Source organism: Onychostoma macrolepis, chromosome 11 (genome assembly GCF_012432095.1).
Source record: "Onychostoma macrolepis isolate SWU-2019 chromosome 11, ASM1243209v1, whole genome shotgun sequence".
Classification (NCBI taxonomy): domain Eukaryota; kingdom Metazoa; phylum Chordata; class Actinopteri; order Cypriniformes; family Cyprinidae; genus Onychostoma; species Onychostoma macrolepis.
This window is the reverse complement of record NC_081165.1, coordinates 5724388-5740810: the sequence shown is the minus strand read 5'-3', so window position 1 is coordinate 5740810 and position 16423 is coordinate 5724388. Positions and strand designations below refer to the sequence as shown.

Sequence of the window (16423 nt, the reverse complement as noted above, 5' to 3'; positions counted from 1 at the left end):
TCACAAAATACACAGATTGTTGGAACTGTAGGGCAAGCTGTGTGCTGCGCAGCAACTGATGGAGTACTCAAGTCTCTTCGGCCATGACTGACTACCTGGCTCTATCTTGTTGAATAGTTTATGGACAGCATCCCTTTGTACTCAATTGGTTCTTGTGAGTTGCTGTGCTCTTTCTCTGCTCTGAACTTCAAGTTGCAAAAAAGCCATGAACAGTGGCTAGAAATGGCGATAGGTGTAAACCGAGCCCTGGGTATCCTGCTTCGCCTTTGAGAAAATGAAAGCTCAGATGGCCCAATCTGGAATCTTCCCTTTATGTCGTAATACAGGGAAAGGTTACCTCCCCTTTCTCTGCTTTGCCCGCCCATGAGAAAATGAGCTACTACCGTGCAAGGCGAGCGCAATATTTTTTTTTCCTCGAGAGACATCATGGCTTGCAAACGAGCGAAGCATGACAGTTGCTCAGTGTTTTTATGTACAAATGAACACCGAAGTATTTTTTATAGTTCCTTCATCCGAGCCTATGGCTAGCATTAGCTACATGATAATAACTGTAACAGCATACATAAACAAACCAACTAAAGTACCGTATCCAGACACAATATTTTAAACTAACCATTCGGAGACGTTCTGCTGTAGCCGCTGAGTTGCAACTTCTTCATTCGGTCATTCTGGGTCAAACTGAAAAGCTTGAAGGACTGTGTATCTACGAGCCATTGCGATACATCCACTGTCAACATTAGCACATGGTAGCGCAAGCTGGTTAAGGCCACACACCCACCCTCCACCTTGCCCCGCCTCTCTCCTCCTCATTAGCATTTAAATCTACAGACACAGAAATGGCACGTCCTAAGGAAAGCTCATTGTGGGACTGGCTCGTAGTGGCTGAAATTCTGCACCAAGGCTGAATTTCGGGAAAGAGACATCAGATACAGTACTAGGGACCACTTAGACCTATATAAAAGCATCCAAAAAGCAGCATGTCATGGGACCTTTAACTGACTGTCTATTTTGCGATCTGTCAGCACTGGCACTTACGTCACTTTGACGAGCAGTTGAATCTCTGCTGCACTGAATCAGCCGGGTGGCACGTCTTTTCCACAGCACAATACGGTCCTGATATTCCTGCGCACTTCCAACCTCGTCTTCGAGTTCGTCTGTCGGCGTTTCATCCTCTATCCCCTTGTCCAGTTCTGATAAATTGTCCTCTCTCATACTCAGCAATGACAACAGTTCACGTCATTTCTCACAATCCAAGTCATCCTTGTTGATCTCCTCTTCTATACAAGTCAAAATCTTTGTAGTGGAAGCTCTAATTGTTCTGCGCTTCCGTCTCATCCACTCGTAGCGTTAAGTCATTTTCACTTGCTCAATTGCGTAACCGCGAGCGAACTCCAAACTTCATTTTAAAGTTCGGTAATAAAGTCCAAACTCTCGGGTTTCGACAGCATGATATAGTTTGGAGCGAAAAGATGAGACGGTAACCTTTCTGCTTTGCGGGAACTTTTACTGAACAAAGCTTATGAGAAAACAAATGATGATAAAAGGATTGACGAACATAGATGGCTTGCAGCAGGCCAACGATCCCAGCATACTCCTCTCTTCCTTGTCTCTCGCGCTGCTGCTCATGGGAAATGTAATTCGTTTGAAGTTTAACAACAATCACAAACATTAAAGCAATCAAAATTCTTATAACTTATTATTGTTCAGTGTTAATTAACTGACACTAATAAATTGCAACAGGCACTGGATGCCTTGACTGTGTGAACATTATCATGAAATCCGATGATTACCAAAGAATTTTGGGGCGCAAAGTAGTGGCCAGTTTCAGAAAGCTGCGTCTCCACCAGAAGTCATGGGTCTTCCAGCAGGACAATGACCTGAAACACACTTCAAAAAGCACTCAGAAATGGTTACAAACAAAGCGCTGGAGAGTTCTGAAATGGCTAGCAATGAGTCCAGATCTGAATCCCATAGAACACCTGTGGAGAGATCTCAAAACAGCAGTTGGGAGAAGGCATCCTTCAAATCTGAATGACCTTGAGCAGTTTGCAAAAGAAGAGTGGTCCAAAATTCCAGTAGAGAGGTGTAAGAAACTCATTCATGGTTAGCCTACAGGAAGTGATTGATTTCAGTCATTTTTTTTCCAAAGGGGGTGCTACCAAATATTAAGTTAAGGGTGCCAATAATTTTGTCCAGTGCATATTTTGGGTTCTATGTGGAATTGTATCAGATTGGACTTTTCTTCTTAGTTTTTTTGTGTTGTTCCAATGCAAACAAAAATAAATAAATAAATAAATAAACATGTGAGTACCAAAACATTTGCAACTGCAACAATTTTCTGAGAGAAGGGTTGCATTTTCTGACAGAATTGCAAGTGTGCCGATATTTTTGGCCATGACTGTATACATAATAAATATACACAGTACACACACATACAGTGCCCTCCAAAAGTATTGGAACAGTAAAGACAAAATTGCTCTGTTGGCTGTGGAGTCAAGACATTTACAAATATGATTAAAAGATGAATATGAGACAAAACTACAGAATGTCAAATTTTATTATTAGGTGATTCAACACGTATATGTTTTACCAGCTAAGAAGTTCAGCACTTTTAGAGTTTCATCCCTCTATCTGGTGTGAGCATAAGTATTGGAACAGTTGCCTCACAGGTCTTTCTAAGTGATCAGCTGTGTCCTGTTGCATTAATTCTTCAGATATTAAAAGCAGAGAATGTGTCGTATCAGTTATATCCATTACTTCTGCATTCGGAATCTTGCATTCGATGATGACACATACAAACCAGGATGAAGATGAGGGAGCTGACTTTGAGAGAAAAGCAAGCAATTTGGATGCTAAAAGAAAAGAGGAAGTCAATTAAAAACAAAGGGCATGGAGAAATCAAGATTTTGGAAACCCCAGCGACACTAGCAACCAACAACTACCTGATCGGCTGAGAAAACAACAGTAGTTGATGACAACCAAATTATAAAAGCTGTGAAAGCCACCAGATTCATTGGGAAGTGCTTCATATTGCATCAGGACAATGACCCAAAACACCCTGCCAGTTTAGTTAAGGAATTTATAAGGGCAAAGAAATTAAAAGTCTTAGATTGCCCAAGTCAATCTCCAGATTTAAATGAACATGAATTTCACCAGCTGAAGAGAGTAAAGGCAGAAACTCCCCAAAACAAGCAAAAATTGGAATTGGCTGCATTAAAAGCTGGGAAAAGTATTTGAAAGGATGAGACCAAGAGTCTGGTGATGTCTATGGGTCACAGACTCACAGCTGTGATAGTGCGCAAGGGATCAGCAACTAAATAATAGCTTTTAATCTTTTATATCTGCCTTATGTTCAACTGTCCCAAATACTTATGCTCACATCAATGAGTGGGATGAACTCTAAAAGTGCTGTTCTTTTTATTTGGTAAAACATTTGTGTTGAAACGGCTAATAATAAAATGTGACATTCTGTAGTTTTGTCTCATATTCATCTTTTCATCATATTTGCAAATGTCTTGACTCCACAGCCAACAGAACAATTTTGTCTTCACTATTCCAATACTTTTGGAGGGCACTGTATTATGTAAACAAAATTTTTTATTTTGGATGTGATCAATCACGATTAATCGTTTGACAGCACTAATTTTAAGCTTACCAGATATTCACATGGAAAACAAGTCAAGTCAAGTCAAGTTGAGCTTTATTGTCATTCCGCTACATGCGGGGGCATACAGTGGAACGAAATGTCGTGCCTCACAGGACCACGGTGCTACATAAATACAGGCATACAACAATGGAGTAAGACAATATAAACCTATACACAACTATCCTACTGATAGATTTTGACTATAAATATAAATATACTATCTATAAAAAAGTACCTATACAAACTAAAAAATACAAACTATACAAACTATACGAATGCTTCAGATAAATACTGTACATGTGCAAGGAGAAACATTGAGTTCAAGCAGCTGGCTGGGGAACAGTGCAGGAGGATTTGTAGTGCATGAGCATGTAAACATACATATATTACTGAGTTCTTTTGTGGGATTTGTGTACACACAGCAGTGTGTGTGAAAAGTGACTAGTGCGCATAGAGGAGGAGAGTGTGTTACTACAGGTGGTTTGTACAGGCCCACTCACCTGTGTGTAGCACACTTGAATTGCACGTTACATGTTACAGGAGGTAGGGGTTTTATGGGGTTCAGAGAGGGCGGGGTGATTTGAGTTCAGGGCTCTCACAGCCTGGGGAAAAAGCTGTTGAGCAGTCTGGCAGAGCGGGCTCTGATGCTCCGTACCGTCTTCCTGATGGTAGGAGCTGGAAGAGACTGTGGGAGGGGTGTGTGGAGTCCTTCACGATACTATTGGCTTTGCTGGAGCATCGTGTGAGTAAAATATCCAGGATGGAGGGGAGAGGGGCACAGATGATCCTTGCAGCTGTGTTCACTGTCCGCTGGAGGGTCTTGCGGTCTGCTGCAGTACAGTTCCCGTACCAGACAGTGATGCAGCTGGTCAGCACACTCTCAATGGTGCCCCTGTAGAAAGTGGTGAGGATGGGTGGAGGGAGACTTGCTCTTTTCAGCCGGCGGAGGAAGTGTAGGCGCTGTTGTGCCTTCTTGGAGAGTGACATGGTGTTGGTGGACCAGGTGAGATCCTCTGTGATGTGCACCCCCAGGAATGGGGGTGTAAAACAGCTGTTTTACGTTCTAATAATATTTCACTAATTTTAATGTATTTTTGATCAAATAAATGCAACCGTGGTGAGCAAAGACTAATCTTTCAAAAAAAAACAAAAAAACCTTACTGACCCCAAAAGGAAATTAATTTGTTGTCAGCGTTCAATTAAATTGTCTGGAAGATTGCAGCTAATGTGGTGAATGATGATGTCAGTGATGTGATTGACGTGTGGTGTGTGACAGATCGCGGGATACGTGAACCAGCCCATGGTGGACGTGTCCATTCTGCAGCGCTCACTGGCCATCCTGGAGAGCATGGTGCTGAACAGCCACAGCCTGTACCAGCGGGTGGCACAGGAGACCACTGTGGCGCAGCTCATCGCACACCTGCAAGTGTGAGCACATACACGCACACACACACGCACACATTCACCGCAGCGCAGGTCACATGCCTCTCTCCTGCACGCACGCACACACACACACACTCACGTACTGACAGGAGGACGGGGTCGCGTCTGTGACTGGACACCTAGAGTAAAACATCACAGGACTGTTAAAGGGGTCATGAAATGCAGTTTCAGACTTTCAGATTAGTTTCTCAAAGTTAGTTTATATATCCAATATTGATAAATGCTAATTTTTCATCCTCATTTTCACTTTGTGAAAAGGACTCCATTTGAAGCGGCTCTTGCAGAAACGGAAGTAAACGGCCACTGCTATGATTGGCTAACCTCATCACACCGCATCCACGCTCTGTTTAACAGAGTGCCATGTGTTTTGATACTTGAGATGGCAAGCATTGTGTGAGCCGTGCCCGAGACAGAAGAAAAACGTCTGCAACAGTCTGTTTTAGCATTGTAATTGCTTTTGCTTACTTAATTGATTAACTTTTAGCATATTGTTCTAAAAGTGCTTTTATTCATTCTCATTTGTTGGTATGTACTGAATTTATTAGCAGCACTCATACAGTGATACGCTTGGTGTCTTAATAGTGTTAAATGTACTGACCTGCATTTCCTCTGAGGACAAAATGCATGGCACTGCCGTATCTTTCAATAAAAGATGTTTAAAAAGTGGCAGCATGTGTAATAATAATTCAGGAAACAGTGAGTTGTATAAACTTCAGCCATGCATTTAGAATGCTAGGAAGGCCATGCAAAGATTTTGGAGGTGCAGTTTCTTTACATCCACTGACAGAACAACATCTGCATTATATGTTCCCTGTTTGTGGTCTGAGGACTTTTGTTATCCTTACAAAAATCAACCCTGGCTTTATTGTAGTAAAAGTGTAGTAGCCATGTTTTTTTGGCATATTGATTACCATTTGTATAACCACAGTTCCACTACAAATACCATGGTTAAACTATGGTTAGTGTAGCAAAATCATGGTTAATTTTCAAAAGGGATACTTTCTGTTTGCTGTTCTGTTTGTAGTCAGTTTGTAGTCTTTCTTGTAATTTTGATTATGAGGTGGGTCAAAGTTGGGTATAATGTGTTACACAGTAACGTTACTGTATTCTAATGACTTTTTCTGGTAACGCAGTAATGTAATGCGTTACATTTTAAATTTATGTAATTTGATTACAGTTACTAAAGTCAATAAAATTACATTACTTAAGTTACAAATGCAGTGTTAAAAAACAAGTAAAAATAATGTTTTGTGCGTCACTATGCCCTTTAATAAATCACCGGAGAATGCGAGCTAAAATGCAGACGAGTCCTACAACGTTTAGATGCAATGAAAGGTTGCCTATCATATTTCAAAATGTTGCACTCGATTTCACATATTTTAGTCTGGCATTATAGTTTGGGAAAATTCAACAAGTGAAGGTGTACGAGTTCTTGTCACAATAAGACTAATATAAGTAAAAATAAATGACAAATCAGAATGAGATCATCCGCTGGATTAAGCTGTGTCACATCGCATTCTTCTTTCTTGTTATTGCTTTGTTTTTACGTTTTGTTGATACTGCGAGCGTATACAAATAATACTTATGTAATTTTTCAGACAATATTAAATTAAAGGGATAGTTCACCCAAAAATGAAAATTTGATGTTTATCTGCTTACGCCCAGGGCATCCAGGATGTAGGTGACTTTGTTTCTTCAGTAGAACACAAACTAAAATTTTTAACTCAAACCGTTGCAGTCTGTCAGTCCTATAAGTCAATGGGCACACACTCTTTGAGAGTAAAAAAAAATGCACAGACAAATCCATACAGACATACACATACAGACGTCATGCACCGGATGCCGTGCACGCGCTCAGGGCAGTTGGACATAGTGGTGTATTAGAGGTAAAAAATTATAAAAATACTGTTCAGTTTCTCATACAAAACGATTGTTTCATGTCTTAGGACATCAATGTATCGTCACGAGCCGCAGGGTTTAATTTGGATTTGTCTGTGCATGGTTTTTTTACTCTCAAAGATTGTGTGCCCATTGACTTGCATTATAGGACTGACAGACTGCAACGGTTTGAGTTAAAAATCTTAGTTTGTGTTCTAATGAAGAAACAAAGTCACCCACATCTTGGATGCCCCGGGGGTAAGCAGATAAACATCACATTTTCAATTTTGGGTGAACTATCCCTTTAATGAAAGAACTATGGGTTCCACTTTGTAGTATATTTTTTTAGGTTTGATCATTTGAAAAGTAAACTTGAAAGTAACTTGACAGTAAAGTAATTAGTAATCTGATTACCTTTTAAATGTAGTAATCAGTAATGTAATCAAATTACAATTTTAAAGTAATTAGTAATTTGTTGTGGATTACTTTTTTTTGAGTAACTTACCCAACACTGAGGTGGGTCTTGTTAGATTTTTAGCCTATATATATATATATATATATATATCCCTTGTGTTTCCCTTGTTGCTTTGTCAGTTGTTGTATGTAAAGGTTGCTGTTGTTCCTGTTTGCTTTGTTCTTGTTCTCTGTTGTAGTTTTGTTTCTTTCATTACGTCTCTGTCTGTCTTCATTAGGTCCCCGCATATTAGAGTTTGACGGTCTTACTCGACATTTTTATCCAACATCAGTATTGCTCCTGTGATTTATAAACATCCAGGAGTTGTTCAGAACACTCCTGCTTGATTACGTAAGACAATGACGCATGTTAAGTACTTGATTTCAAATCTGGGCGTTTCAGAAGGGTAGAAAGCAATCATTCATATTTTAACCGGGGAGGTGTAGAGTAACGTCTTATGGGTAAATATCAAGAACATTTTGATTCTTTATTTCATGATCCTTTTAATTATTTTCCTTAATAGCTCATCACTCAAAACTGCGTAATTGTATTGCACGTTCAGTGATGGTGGTGGTGATGCCGGTTGAACGTGGCCCTCTCGTCTCCTGAAGTCGAGCTCCAGTCAGCTGGAGACATGAGAGAGTGACAAATGGTCTAGAGTCCAGAAGTGTTGGAAATCAAGAGCAAGATACCTCTAACTGTGTGTGTGTACGATCATCCCTGCAGATCCAATCAGGAGATCCAGACGTATGCCATCGCCCTCATCAATGCCCTGTTCCTCAAAACCCCAGAGGACAGACGCCAGGTGAACACACACACACGAACCAACTCACTGGTGCTTGAAAGGTCCAATCACATCAGAAATGACACAAACCTGAGCGATGTGTTCCCAGACTGTCATTCACAAGTGTAACAGATCTAATAACATGTAAACGTAACATAGATTTGTAGCATTCAGTGAGTCTGTGAGGGATACGTTTATAATAGTCAGACATTTCAAGCAGTAAATAAAAACAAAACAGAAGTCTAGGAAACTGTCACACAAAGAAAAAGTAAAACCAAAGTATAGTTACTTATTCATTTGTATACAACAGTCCTCATATCTTATTGGTCAAACAGCATTTAATTAGTCCTGATATTACAGTGTAACTGAACTGAAGGCGAGTTTAAGAACCCAAGTGCAGCTTTATTCCAAAAGTTATCCAAAATACTGTAGGGGAATTTACAGTAAAGACCCTCGGACCAGGTGTGTTGAATCAAGAGATTCGATTAAAAATGAAGAAAATTTACTGAAGATAGTTTGCAGTTTCAACAGCAGAAGTCAGCTTCAAGACTCGCAATAGAGTTCGTAGGCCGCTCTGCGTACATGTTCTAGACACCAACAGTTATACTCTAACAGAGGTCACTAATTACGTCAATGCATAGACAAGCAATATTCTAGTTGGTAGATAAACTTAGAAAATCTCCACACATGGACATAAAACTCGAAGCATATTTTCTACTGATTATATTTGGTGACAATTGATCAGAAGTCAGACGCAATCTGTTACCCTGGACATCAGGGTGACAGCAAATGACGATTTCCTCCTAGAGCTCTCTCTCTGCATCTAGCTGCAAAGATAGACATTCACACACATACGCAGAGAACACTTATCTGTACTTCAAGGTTGCCGGGCTCTGCTCTGAATATTATCAAATATGGTTAACTACACACACACAATGAGATCAGCTTCTTAGAGAGTAAAAAGGCAGACTAAAGCCATATTCAACTTATTTTCTAACATGCATAAATGTAACTTTGATAAATTATTATTTAAGAAATATTATAATTAACATTATTATGAGGGCCATTGTACAAACCCGATTCCAAAAAGGTTGGGACACTGTACAAATTGTGAATAAAAAAGGAATGCAATAATTTACAAATCTCATAAACTTATATTTTATTCACAATAGAATATAGATAACATATCAAATGTTGAAAGTGAGACATTTTGAAATGTCATGCCAAATATTGGCTCATTTTGGATTTCATGAGAGCTACACATTCCAAAAAAGTTGGGACAGGTAGCAATAAGAGGCCGGAAAAGTTAAATGTACATATAAGGAATAGCTGGAGGACCAATTTGCAACTTATTAGGTCAATTGGCAACATGATTGGATATAAAAAGAGCCTCTCAGAGTGGCAGTGTCTCTCAGAAGTCAAGATGGGAAGAGGATCACCAATTCTCCCAATGCTGCGGCAAAAAATAGTGGAGCAATATCAGAAAGGAGTTTCTCAGAGAAAAATTGCAAAGAGTTTGAAGTTATCATCATCTACAGTGCATAATATCATCCAAACATTCAGAGAATCTGGAACAATCTCTGTGCGTAAGGGTCAAGACCGGAAAACCATACTGGATGCCCGTGATCTTCGAGCCCTTAGACGGCACTGCATCACATACAGGAATGCTACTGTAATGGAAATCACAACATGGGCTCAGGAATACTTCCAGAAAACATTGTCGGTGAACACAATCCACCGTGCCATTCACCGTTGCCGGCGAAGAAGCCATATCTAAACATGATCCAGAAGCGCAGGCGTTTTCTCTGGGCCAAGGCTCATTTAAAATGGACTGTGGCAAAGTGGAAAACTGTTCTGTGGTCAGACGAATCAAAATTTGAAGTTCTTTTTGGAAAACTGGGACGCCAAAGACTAAAGAGACTAAAGAGGACAAGGACAACCCAAGTTGTTATCAGCGCTCAGTTCAGAAGCCTGCATCTCTGATGGTATGGGGTTGCATGAGTGCGTGTGGCATGGGCAGCTTACACATCTGGAAAGGCACCATCAATGCTGAAAGGTATATCCAAGTTCTAGAACAACATATGCTCCCATCCAGACGTCGTCTCTTTCAGGGAAGACCTTGCATTTTCCAACATGACAATGCCAGACCACATACTGCATCAATTACAACATCATGGCTGCATAGAAGAAGGATCCGGGTACTGAAATGGCCAGCCTGCAGTCCAGATCTTTCACCCATAGAAAACTTTTGGCGCATCATAAAGAGGAAGATGCGACAAAGAAGACCTAAGACAGTTGAGCAACTAGAAGCCTGTATTAGACAAGAATGGGACAACATTCCTATTCCTAAACTTGAGCAACTTGTCTCCTCAGTCCCCAGACGTTTGCAGACTGTTATAAAAAGAAGAGGGGATGCCACACAGTGGTAAACATGGCCTTGTCCCAACTTTTTTGAGATGTGTTGATGCCATGAAATTTAAAATCAACTTATTTTTCCCTTAAAATGATACATTTTCTCAGTTTAAACATTTGATATGTCATCTATGTTGTATTCTGAATAAAATATTGAAATTTGAAACTTCCACATCATTGCATTCTGTTTTTATTCACAATTTGTACAGTGTCCCAACTTTTTTGGAATCGGGTTTGTAGATCTGCAATCCATTCCTTCAATACAAACATAATCCAAAAAGAGACTTGACTTGGCATGAACAGACTTAACTCACCGACAGCAGGTTACAACATCAATGCATGACAAGAGACAGAGGCTACATGAGGGCTATATATACACACCAAACAATCAGGGTCACATGATACAATCCAACCAATGAGGAACAAGACACTTGAACAACCAATCAGAACATGACACAGTGAACAAAGGAACCAATAGCAGGAATACAAGAGGGCAAAAGAACCATAACTAAACTAGACAGGAACCATAACTAAACTCCAAAATAAAAGACATGAGAGCAATAAACAAGAAACACAAACAAAACCCAAACCCCACGTTACATACAGTCCATATTTGTTCAAAAATTTAGGTTCATTCAGGAATGAAACAATGTGGCTTTTTTCATCAATCAATTTGTTGGATGCTCTCAAACCTCTCAATAGTTTGTTGTGTATTTGTTGACGTGGTTCTGTCTGTGCTGTGTGTTTGTGGTTATAAGCCCCTTTCGCACCGCTTTAGTTCCAGAATTAAAAGTACGATTTTGCACGAACTATTTCCCAGTACCATTTAAAGAGTTGCATTCGCACCGACAGTGGGTACTAAGAAGTGACGTAAGCCGGTCGACAGCGACGTCATTTGTGTGCGGCGTTCAACAACGAAAACAAAGAAGAACAACGTTAACAACAGGAGGATGGAGGACGCTGTGATCGGAGCTGTGTTTTTCTTGTGTCTTGCAGGGTTCACAATAATGGACATGGAATGTCGACGTAACTTATACGTCAAGCGATTGAAAGATCGGAAAGGAGTTCAAAATGTTCAAAAGTGCCTGAACTTCAGCATCCGTCCATCTATCGCTGTTCTCCATTCTTGCGAAATATAAGTTGATGCGATGTTTACACAGTATGTGTTTACACAGCGTTTTAAATCATGGTGGGTGAGGGCGTTTTCGTGCGCGTTTAGCCAATCAGCGTACACTTACGTCACGATAGTTCCTATGGAACTGTTTTAGACCCTACTCTGAAGTAGGAGCTAATTAGTTCCTCCAAACGGAGTTCCGGGAACTAAAACAGTTCCTAATTCCCGCGGGGCGAACACGCCAAAAAGTGGGTAGTTCCACAATTAGTTCGGGTACTATGAAAAGGTTCCTGTGGTGCAAAAGGGCCTATAGTCTGGCAAAGTCATTCACAGACCAGTTGATGTGTGTCTGTGTGTGTGTGTGTTTATGGCAGGAGATGGCGAGTACACTGGCTCAGAAACACCTCCGTGGCATCATACTCAATGTAAGTGTAAATGCCATCAGATTGCCTTTGTTACTGGTATTCTATTACTTGCTAAACACTTTCAGGCAGAGTTGCTAAATGTTTCTGCTAATGAACTGCAGATTCAGAGCACACAGATTCAAAAGCGATGGTGTAAATCAGCCGTGATTTCACCTGTGACAAATCCAGCAAACAGCAGGCTGAAAGGTGTAATGAAGCAATGGGGAATTCTGTGCATACATTTTTTTAATATTCTGCTAACCCTGTCAAGATATATGTGACCCTGGACCACAAAACCAGTCTTAAGTCGCTGGGGTATATTTGTAGCAATAGCCAAAAATACATTGTAAGGGTCAAAATTATCTATTTTTTTATGCCAAAAATCATTAGGATATTAAGTAAAGATCATATTCCATGAAGATATTTTGTAAATTTCTTACCGTAAATATATAAAAACTTGATTTTTGATTAGTAATATGCATTGCTAAGAACTTCATTTGGACAACTTTAAAGGCGATTTTCTCTGTATTTTGATTTCCTTGCACCCTCAGATTCCAGATTTTCAAATAGTTGTATCTCGGCCAAATATTGTCCTATCCTAACTAACCATACATCAGTGGAAAGCTTATTTATAATAATAATAATAATTACAATAAATAATGCATAATTACAAGCAGCGAACACTAATGCTAATCCTAACCCTGTAGTAAGCACATGTTGTAAATTCTATACATAATAGTAAAATTACACAGTAACAGCTTTAAAAAAGTGTAACCAAACTGAGTTGACTAAGTAATGACAACTGTCTACTGGGCCAGATTTACTAAACAGGGCATATTAGTGCAAAAGTGCTATAATCTCCTATACGTGTGGATGAGAGTGGAAAGTTCTGATCTACTGACAATGAGCAAATTAAAGAACACAGAGTCAGATCATTTCCATAATGACCAACACAATCTACCAAGAGCAGCGCTAATTAGCATAGGGTCGCAACTGAGCAGAGCAGATTAATAATCAAATGCAGGTGACTTGACTAACAATACTGGTGCAGAATAGGTCAAGACATGCTTTTTTGGGTGTTAAATAATGACACAAATACCAGTAAATTGACCAGCGTAAACCATCTTGCATGATTAATTTAAATGCTCTCCTCCTGTAAATGTTTTGTGTGATGCGGAAATGCATACGCAGTAAGGTCAGTAGCAAAAATTATGGCCACAGCTTTTCATGGCTAATGTTTCACTGCGTGTTTTTTAGTAAATTGTGACAGTTTTTTATTTTTTATTTTTTCCATCAATTCTCAATGAGCAACTTTTGATGGAATACAGATCAGATCTGTCTTCTCCACAGAACGTATGCCCAGTAGTTGTGTGTATAGAAACATCAGTTTATAGTTCTTCAGGAGCAGTTTGATATTGAGAGTGTTGTTTTAGGAAAAACCTCTGCGAGTAACAGCATTGATAGTCCGTCCTTTTAAACTTGCCTTCTAGCACATCATCCGAGGGAATCGACCAGTCAAAGCTGAAATGGCACACCAGCTGTACGTGCTTCAGGTTTTGACCTTCAACCTTCTGGAGGAACGCATGATGACCAAAATGGACCCAAATGACCAGGCAAGTGATTGACAATTGCTTGTCTGAAAATATTTGACTTGACATTTAGAGAGGGAACAGAATGTATGGTTCAAGTGAATAAATGTATTTATTGGGTTGACAGTTTAATTAATGCAGCGCAGAAGAGTTAAGTATTTGCAGAGTGAAATATCAATAGATAGTTTTTTTGTTTGTTTGTTTGTTTGTTTTTTGCATGGAGTACGCACCGGCAACAGGGACTCTGAAGCGGTAGATAGTGACGTCTTTATTTGCGGCATTTACAAACAAAAACAACAACCGGTAAATGGAGGATGCCGTTTTTGATGTTTGTTGTGGGTTTCGTTATAACAGAGATGGAATGTAAACACACAATTTACGCGATTAAAAGAGCACAACGCTGCAATCAACCGGTAAATGCCGTTATCGCTGTTTTCCATGTTCGTGGAGTAAATATGTTTACACGGCTTTTTAAAAATAGAAAGAAAATTAAATAAATAAATAAATAAATAAAAGTTGCCGGTGTTTCGTATGCGTTTGGCCAATCAACGTACACTGCGTCACTGATAGTTCATATAGAACTGTTTTTCTTGTAGAACCTGCTTCAGAGTAAGCTAATTTAGTTCTCCCAAACAGAGTTCCTAGAAATACATTCCTAGTTCCTGTGGTGCAAACACGCCAAAAAGCGGGAACCTCCGCCAATTATTCTAGGAACTATGAAAATGTTTCTCTGGTGCGAAAGCGCCTGAAGTTCCAACCTCACAACTGTATAATGCTGTTTGTGAATAGTTGTTAGGACTACAATTTTGGGAAATTGTATTGATGGAAATTGACAAACTGACTGACTGTAGAATATCCCTTACATGAAATTTCAGATACAGTGGGTACGGAAAGTATTCAGACCCCCTTAAATTTTTCACTCTTTGTTATATTGCAGCCATTTGCTAAAATCATTTAAGTTCAATTTTTTTCCTCATTAATGTACACACAGCACCCCATATTGACAGAAAAACACAGAATTGTTGACATTTTTGCAGATTTATTAAAAAAGAAAAACTGAAATATCACATGGTCCTAAGTATTCAGACCCTTTGCTGTGACACTCATATATTTAACTCAGGTGCTGTCCATTTCTTCTGATCATCCTTGAGATGGTTCTACACCTTCATTTGAGTCCAGCTGTGTTTGATTATACTGATTGGACTTGATTAGGAAAGCCACACACCTGTCTATATAAGACCTTACAGCTCACAGTGCATGTCAGAGCAAATGAGAATCATGAGGTCATAGGAACTGCCTGAAGAGCTCAGAGACAGAATTGTGGCAAGGCACAGATCTGGCCAAGGTTACAAAAAAATTTCTGCTGCACTTAAGGTTCCTAAGAGCACAGTGGCCTCCATAATCCTTAAACGGAAGACGTTTGGGACGACCAGAACCCTTCCTAGAGCTGGCTGTCCGGCCAAACTGAGCTATCGGGGGAGAAGAGCCTTGGTGAGAGAGGTAAAGAAGAACCCAAAGATCACTGTGGCTGAGCTCCAGAGATGCAGTCGGGAGATGGGAGAAAGTTGTAGCAAGTCAACCATCACTGCAGCCCTCCACCAGTCGGGGCTTTATGGCAGAGTGGCCCGACGGAAGCCTCTCCTCAGTGCAAGACACATGAAAGCCCGCATGGAGGACTGCTGCAGGGACAGGACGACTGGTTGCAATCGAGGGAAAGATGAATGCGGCCAAGTACAGGGATATTCTGGACGAAAACCTTCTCCAGAGTGTTCAGGACCTCAGACTGTGCCAAGGTTTACCTTCCAACAAGACAATGACCCTAAGCACACAGCTAAAATAACGAAGGAGTGACTTCACAACAACTCCGTGACTGTTCTTGAATGGCCCAGCCAGAGCCCTGACTTAAACCCAATCGAGCATCTCTGGAGAGACCTAAAAATGGCTGTCCACCAACGTTTACCATCCAACCTGACAGAACTGGAGAGGATTTGCAAGGAGGAATGGCAGAGGATCCCCAAATCCAGGTGTGAAAAACTTGTTGCATCTTTCCCAAAAAGACTCATGGCTGTATTAGATCAAAAGGGTGCTTCTACTAAATACTGAGCAAAGGGTCTGAATACTTAGGACCATGTGATATTTCAGTTTTTCTTTTTTAATAAATCTGCAAAAACGTCAACAATTCTGTGTTTTTCTGTCAATATGGAGTGCTGTGTGTACATTGAGGAAAAAAAAAATGAACTTAAATGATTTTAGCAAATGGCTGCAATATAACAAAGAGTGAAAAATTTAAGGGGGTATGAGTACTTTCCGTACCCACAGTATATTCATAGCCACTGTTTGACCAGCATACTCATGGCATAAAATGTAAAACATTGCTGAATTGTCTGCAACATTTACCAAGATGCTCAGGAAAATTGTCTTCTTTTAACTTATTCAGACAGCTTGAATTATGTGCTTAAAATTATATTCTTGATATATTCTTACCTCTCTTATATTTAGACACAAAGAGACATCATCTTTGAACTCAGACGAATCGCGTTTGATGGAGACAATGATCCCAGTGGAACAGAAAAGAAGAAAGCCATCTACACTAAAGACTACAAGATGCTGGGCTTCACTGTGAGTGATGGGTGTTTGCTCATGACCTGTGATCATTTCAAAATGATTAAATGATGAATCAGTGGTAGTGATGTGCTGAT

At 39.9% G+C, this 16423-nt stretch overlaps 1 protein-coding gene across 5 annotated transcripts in view; it reads left to right on the top strand.

Annotated features, from left to right (window-relative positions):
- elmo2 (engulfment and cell motility 2) overlaps window positions 1–16423 on the top strand; it is a 92057-nt gene that overhangs the window by 12853 nt on the left and 62781 nt on the right. For 4 of the 5 annotated variants that reach the window (XM_058791137.1, XM_058791138.1, XM_058791136.1 and 1 more), the window contains exons 8-12: window positions 4923–5074; window positions 8148–8226; window positions 12106–12156; window positions 13626–13748; window positions 16224–16343. In XM_058791137.1, the coding sequence (XP_058647120.1) occupies window positions 4923–5074; window positions 8148–8226; window positions 12106–12156; window positions 13626–13748; window positions 16224–16343 (525 nt within the window). Of the gene's footprint in view, window positions 1–4262; window positions 4650–4922; window positions 5075–8147; window positions 8227–12105; window positions 12157–13625; window positions 13749–16223; window positions 16344–16423 lie in introns of those variants that run through there. The other variant, XM_058791140.1, reaches the window with a different exon arrangement.